Below are 7,328 nucleotides of genomic sequence, written 5' to 3' on the forward strand. Positions count from 1 at the left end.
GTCAGGCTGATCTTAATGTCTTATCCAGACCTGGGGTATATGGGATAGAGGGAGGGAGGTAGATGGAGAGAAAGAGAGAGAGAGAGGAGTGCATGCTTCAGGGAGGTGCAGACCAACATGGGAGAAGAGGGAGGGGTAGGCAGGGGAAATAGAGGCCCATGCCGGTGGTTATTGTGAGACACAAGGTTTTCTGTGTAGATGATCACATTAAAACATATTTTTCACTCTCTCTTGCCCTCCTCTCCACCCTCTCTTCCTGTCCTCCTCCAGGGAAGAGTTTCACTCTGACCATCACAGTGTTCACCAACCCTCCCCAGGTGGCCACCTACCAGAGAGCTATCAAGATCACCGTGGACGGGCCCAGAGAACCACGCCGTGAGTACCACCTTCATCCTCATCATCGCACTTATCAACATCAACGTCACATGACTCCGTCGGTTGAAGGATGAGCGTGGGTGTAGGATTGCACTAAGACAATGAAAGACAATGCATCCTAAGCATAGTTATCCTCATCATTATTATACAAGTTGTTATTACATTATCATGATCGTGCTGACCATCATGACCATAATTACCATTAGAGTGGTATGGGATTTGTAGTTGCATTAGTTCTGGATTGTAGTTCTGGGAGGGTGCTGATTGGAAGAATCATCACACCTGTGTCTCGTGGTTGTTAACGGGACTATTCCCTGATGGTCCGTTATTCTGGTCGGGAATCTGGTGTTGGGCGCCGTGCAACGATCCAGGGTCTGGCTGGCTGGCTGGCTCAATGTGTGTGTGTGTGTGTGTGGAGGGTCTGGCTGGCTCTAGGTTCTGGCCCGCGCTTCAAAGGGCTAAGACACAGGCTCCAGTTACAGCACCACTTCCTCCCAGTACACCAGTCGTGTGTGTGTGTGTGTGTGAGTGAGAATGTGAAGACGAGTGATGGTTTTTCACAGCTGAGGCTGGCTAGCTGGCTGGATACTTTCTGTCTCCGTTTTCTTCCTCTGTCTATCTCTCTCCCCCTATTTGTCTCTCTCTCAATTCAATTCAATTCAAGGGCTTTATTGGCATGGGAAACATGTGTTAACATTGCCAAAGCAAGTGAGGTAGACAACATACAAAGTGAATATATAAAGTGCAAAACAACAAAAATGAACAGTAAACATTACACATACAGAAGTTTCAAAACAGTTAAGACATTACAAATGTCATATTATATATATATACAGTGTTCTAACAATGTACAAATGGCTAAAGGACACAAGATAAAATAAATAAGCATAAATATGGGTTGTATTTACAATGGTGTTTGTTCTTCACTGGTTGCCCTTTTCTCGTGGCAACAGGTCACAAATCTTGCTGCTGTGATGGCACACTGTGGAATTTCACCCAGTAGATATGGGAGTTTTTCAAAATTGGATTTGTTTTCGAATTCTTTGTGGATCTGTGTAATCTGAGGGAAATATGTCTCTCTAATATGGTCATACATTGGGCAGGAGGTTAGGAAGTGCAGCTCAGTTTCCACCTCATTTTGTGGGCAGTGAGCACATAGCCTGTCTTCTCTTGAGAGCCAAGTCTGCCTACGGCGGCCTTTCTCAATAGCAAGGCTATGCTCACTGAGTCTGTACATAGTCAAGGCTTTCCTTAATGTTGGTCATCACAGTGGTCAGGTTCTGCTGCCGCTGTGTACTCTCTGTGTAGGGCCAATAGCATTCTAGTTTGCTCTGTTTTTTTGTTAATTCTTTCCAATGTGTTAAGTAGTTATCTTTTTGGTTTCTTCATGATTTGGTTGGGTCTAATTGTGCTGCTGTCCTGGGGCCTCTGTAGTGGGTGTTTGTGTTTGGTGAACAGAGCCCCAGGACCAGCTTGCTTAGGGGACTCTTCTCCAGGTTCATCTCTCTGTAGGTGATGGCTTTGTTTATGGAAGGTTTGTGAATCGCTTCCTTTGAGTGGTTGTAGAATTTAACACAGCTCTTTTCTGGATTTTGATAATTATGGGTATCAGGCTAATTCTGCTCTGCATGCATATTTGGTGTTCTACTTGTACACGGAGGATATTTTTGCAGAATTCTGCGTGCAGAGTCTCATTTGGTGTTTGTCCCATTTTGTGAAGTCTTGGTTGGTGAGCGGACCCCAGACCTCACAACCATAAAGGGCAATGGGCTCTATGACTGATTCAAGTATTTTAGCCAGATCCTAATGGTATGTTGAAATTATGTTTCTTTGATGGCATAGAATGCCCTTCTTGCCTTGTCTCTCAGATCGTTCACAGCTTTGTGGAAGTTACCTGTGGTGCTGATGTTTAGGCCAAGGTATGTATAGTTTTTTGTGTGCTCTAGGGCAACAGTGTCTAGATGGAATTTGTATTTGTGGTCCTGGTGACTGGACCTTTTTTGGAAACACCATTATTTTGGTCTTACTGAGATTTACTGTCAGGGCCCAGGTCTGACAGAATCTGTGCATAAGATCTAGGTGCTGCTGTAGGCCCTCCTTGGTTGGTGACAGAAGCACCAGATCATCAGCAAACAGCAGACATTTGACTTCGGATTCTAGCAGGGGGGAGGCGGGTGCTGCAGACTTTTCTAGTGCCCTCGCCAATTCGTTGATATATATGTTGAAGAGGGTGGGGCTTAAGCTGCATCCCTGTCTAACCCCACGACCCTGTGTGAAGAAATGTGTGTGTTTTTTGCCAATTTTAACCGCACACTTGTTGTTTGTGTACATGGATTTTATAATGTCGTATGTTTTACCCCCAACACCACTTTCCATCAGTTTGTATAGCAGACCCTCATGCCAGATTGAGTCGAAGGCTTTTTGAAATCAACAAAGCATGAGAAGACTTTGCCTTTGTTTTGGTTTGTTTGATTGTCGATTAGGGTGTGCAGGGTGATACATGGTCTGTTGTATCGGTAATTGGGTAAAAAGCCCATTTGACATTTGCTCAGTACATTGTTTTCATTGAGGAATGTACGAGTCTGCTGTTCATAATAATGCAGAGGATTTTCCCAAGGTTACTGTTGACACATATTCCACGGTAGTTATTGGGTCAAATTTGTCTCCACTTTTGTGGATTGGGGTGATCAGTCCATGGTTCCAAATATTGGGGAAGATGCCAGAGCTAAGTATGATGTTAAAGAGTTTTAGTATAGCCAATTGGAATTTGTTGTCTGTATATTTGATCATTTCATTGAGGATACCATCAACACCACGGCCTTTTGGGTGGAGGGTTTTTATTTTGTCCTGTAATCTTTCAATTAATTGGAGAATCCCGTGGGTCTGGTAGTCTTTAATATTGATTCTAAGATCTGTGTTGATCATGTATATGTTTTTGCTCTTTATTCTTTGTTATAGAGCCAAAAGATTGGAGAAGTGGTTTACCCATACATCTCATTTTGGATAGATAATTCTTCGTGTTGTTGTTTGTTTAGTGTTTTCCAATTTTCCCAGAAGTGGTTAGAGTCTATGGATTCTTCAATTGCATTGAGCTGATTTCTGACCTGCTGTTCCTTCTTTTTCCGTAGTGTATTTCTGTATTGTTTTTAGTGATTCACCATAGTGAAGGCGTAGACTCAGGTTTTCCGGGTCTCTATGTTTTTGGTTGGACAGGTTTCTCAATTTCTTTCTTAGATTTTTGCATTCTTCATCAAACCATTTGTCATTATTGTTAATTTTCTTCGGTTTTCTATTTGAGATTTTTAGATTTGATAGGGAAGCTGAGAGGTCAAATATACTGTTAAGATTTTCTACTGCCAAGTTTACACCTTCACTATTACAGTGGAACGTTTTACCCAGGAAATTGTCTAAGAGGGATTGAATTTGTTGTTGCCTAATTGTTTTTTGGTAGGTTTCCAAACTGCATTCCTTCCATCTATAGCATTTCTTAATGTTACTCAGTTCCTTTGGCTTTGATGCCTCATGATTGAGTATTGCTCTGTTTAAGTAGACTGTGATTTTGCTGTGGTCTGATAGGGGTGTCAGTGGGCTGACTGTGAACGCTCTGAGAGACTCTGGGTTGAGGTCAGTGATAAAGTAGTCTACAGTACTACTGCCAAGAGATGAGCTATAGGTGTACCTACCATAGGAGTCCCCTCGAAGCCTACCGTTGACTATGTACATACCCAGCGTGCGACAGAGCTGCAGGAGTTGTGACCCGTTTTTGTTGGTTATGTTGTCATAGTTGTGCCTAGGGGGGCATATGGGGGAGGGAATGCTGTCACCTCCAGGCAGGTGTTTGTCCTTGTGTGCTGAGGGTGTCAGGTTCTTGTCCGGTTCTGGCATTTAGGTCACCACAGACTAGTACATGTCCCTGGGCCTGGAAATGATTGATTTCCCCCTCCAGGATGGAGAGCTGTCTTCATTAAAATATGGGGATTCTAGTGGGGGGATATAGGTAGCACACAGGAGGACATTTTCTCTGTTAGGATAATTTCTTTTTGAATTTCTAGCCAAATGTAGAATGTTCCTGTTTTGATTAATTTAATGGAGTGAGTTAGGTCTGCTCTATACCAAATTAGCATACCCCCTGAGTCCCTTCCCTGTTTCACACACCTGGTAGTTTGGTGGATGGGACTACCAGCTCTCTGTAACCTAGAGGGCAACCAGTGGGTCCATCTCCTCTATACCAGGTTTCTTGCAGGATGACAATGTCTGTATTACCGATTTCTTTGGTGAAGTCCGGGTTTCTGCTCTTTAGGCCAAAGGCAGATGACCTCAGGCCTTGGATATTCCAGGATAATATAGTGAAGGCTTTTTGTTCCATAGAGTGTCCAATGTTGTTGGTCGTGGTTTAGCCTCAGGCCAGTAAGTGTGAGCAAGCCTGCTGAGCATCTGGTACATGCCATTGGCTTGGGCGAGTGTGAGAGTGGGGGTTGGGACTGTTTGCCCGCTCACTACCTGGGCGTATGTGTGGCTTCCATGTTGAGGCCCTCTTTGCGGGTGGGGTGCATGGGGTGGGCAGGAGTGGCATAGGTCTGATCTGAGGGGGCCTAAATGGAGTGTGGGCATGGTTGACGTGGGGGGGTGTTGATTGGTTGGGGTGGGGGTGTGGATGTGTCTGGGTGTACTGTGGTCTGGATGTAATTCCTCTTGGCGTGGGTCCTCTATGTGTAGGTCCAGGGGGGGTCCTGCAGATCTGGGAGGGTGTCTCGCTGGTCTGGGTGGGTGTCTATTGATCTGTTACTCCTGTGTGGAGTGTGGGGATACGTTTGAGAGCGATGTCCTTTAGAGTCCGGGCAAAGGTGGGCACTGCTGCCTTGTAGAGGTGGACCTGGTCATAGAGGCTGTTCAAGTCCAGGGTGGAGTGGTGGGCCAGGAAAACGTTTGGTTTTGAGGCACAGTCACGGGAAATACTTGCATTTACCCTCTGTATTGTGGCGGGGTGGAAGTCTTTTCGTGGTAGCAGGGTGGAGATAACCACTTGTGCGTTGGGGAAAGTAGAAGAAGCCTTTTCAATCACTCCCTTCAGTGCTGTGGCCACTCTTTCCTGCTGTGCTCTCAGGTCGTTTGTGCCTGTGTGTATTATTATGTGGCTGGGTGAGCCTAGTTTGGCCTCAGACAGAAGGTCTAGGGCGCGCTGGGTGTTTGGACACCAGAGTTTAGACACACTGTGTTTGGAAAAAGTATTTTTTCTTCTATATATTTCCCATTTGAGTCCATAAGTAGTACAATCTGTGTCTTGTGTTTGTCCTCAGTGGTGTGGGGGGGTTGACAGAAGGGCTATCAGGGTGGCTGACAGGGGGGTGCTCAGAGGGGGTGAGAGCCTCTGGGCTTGGGGTTCTTCATTTGTCTGTTGTGCTGTGATGTCGACTCTATGGTCAGGGTCTGGTGTGGACTGTTCTGCTGTGATGTCGACTCTATGGTCAGGGTCTGGTGTGGACTGTTCTGCTGTGGTGTCGAGACTTTTGTTGGGTGCTGAGGTGGGCTGTTCTGCTGGCTTCTCTGTGGGGGTGGCCACCTCTCTAGTGGGTTGTTCTCTGTCACACGCCGTCCCCCTCAACTTCTCCTCCATCCCCCTCACCCTCTCCTCCATCCCCCTCAACCTCTCCTCCACCAGCAGTCTGATACTCTCCTCTAGTGCTCTGTTCTGCTCCTCTTTCTCCTGTTGTATTTGTCTCACCACTGTCCAAAGTGCAGATATGTCTCTGTCCACCTCCAGCTCTCCGGGTCTGGTTAAGGGCTGTTGTTGTGCTGGACTGTTGTCTGGGTCTGTGCTGACTGAAGTGTAATCACCTGCTGTTCCAGCTCCACCTGCCTTATCTCCAGCTGGGTGAATTTGTCCTTCATTTCAATGAGGGAGTGGTAATCTGTGCTGGGAGGTTGACCCTCCGCTGGGGTTTGCTCATCTGTGGGGTTACATAATGAAGAGGTCTGGTCTGATCCTCTCTCTCGGGTGGGGGTATCTTTATCAAGGGAGAGTTTCTCCTGCTGAGCTAATTCTTTGATTAGGTGAAAGTCCAGCTGAAACTGTTTGTGGTTACGCTGTACCATCACTGTTCCGGACTTATAGATATTTATATTACTTAACTCAGAGTCCTCGTTGTCAAGTATTCTGAGTTTCCACCCCTCGTTAATCCCCCCTCTCGTAACAGAGGGGTAGTGTGCTAATATAGCACTGTGCCATGCCAGGGGATGGTTTGTGTGGAAGATAAGGTTGCTGATGTTCCCATTTTTGTAATAGTCAGCAAAAAGTGTCTCTTGATTTTCCATAAGGAGCTTCATTTTGTAATCTTTTCTTGCCTTCTCGTTCTTTACATGCACAGGGTACTGTATTTTAATTACCTCTGAACAGCGGGAGGGAGCTTCTAAGGCCTCTCCATTTGGTTGGGGTAGACTGTGTGACTCTCCTGCCATTGTTGGGCTAATGAGCTTTGACACCTCTCACTTGACACGTCAGTGCTATTTGAAGCTGTATCAAGCTTGGCAGAATTATGTTAGAATTAGAGTTAGAAATCCTTATAAAGTAATGTTGTGTATTTTTCTTCTTGGCTTTTGGAGAAAAAAATATATAGTTTCAGACTAAGCATTACTCACTCAGTTCCAGGTTGGATGGTGTTTTCAGGTTTCTGTTGTTTTCCAGAGAATTTGCTGTATAGAGAAACAAATCTTGGTAGTTGTGAACCTTCCAGGTGATTCCGTAATTCCGTCCAAAATCAGGTTGTAGGTTTTAAGTTTTGATTTGAAGTAGGGGTTATGTTGTAGAGGGTAGAATCCAGTATGTGTTCCTGACAAAAAATCTAAGTTTATCTAACTCCTAATCTATCTTTTTTAAGAAAATGCTGAAAAAGCAGGAGCTCATCTGATTGTGACTTTCTCTCTTCCTCTCTCTCTCTCTCTCTCTCTCTCTCTCC

At 45.3% G+C, this 7,328-nt stretch overlaps 1 protein-coding gene across 4 annotated transcripts in view; it reads left to right on the forward strand.

Annotated features, from left to right (window-relative positions):
- The window catches only part of LOC116354020 (runt-related transcription factor 1-like), a 44,321-nt gene extending 43,330 nt beyond the window's left edge, over positions 1–991 (forward strand). Inside the window, exon 5 of one of the 4 annotated variants that reach the window (XM_031792762.1) lies at positions 271–988. In XM_031792762.1, coding sequence (XP_031648622.1) covers positions 271–449 — 179 coding nt within the window. In that variant the 3' untranslated portion in view covers positions 450–988. Of the gene's footprint in view, positions 1–270 lie in introns of all 4 variants that reach the window. The other 3 variants (XM_031792765.1, XM_031792764.1, XM_031792763.1) reach the window with 3 other exon arrangements.
- Positions 992–7,328: the final 6,337 nt, after the last annotated feature.

Source organism: Oncorhynchus kisutch, linkage group LG16 (genome assembly GCF_002021735.2).
Source record: "Oncorhynchus kisutch isolate 150728-3 linkage group LG16, Okis_V2, whole genome shotgun sequence".
Lineage (NCBI taxonomy): Eukaryota > Metazoa > Chordata > Actinopteri > Salmoniformes > Salmonidae > Oncorhynchus > Oncorhynchus kisutch.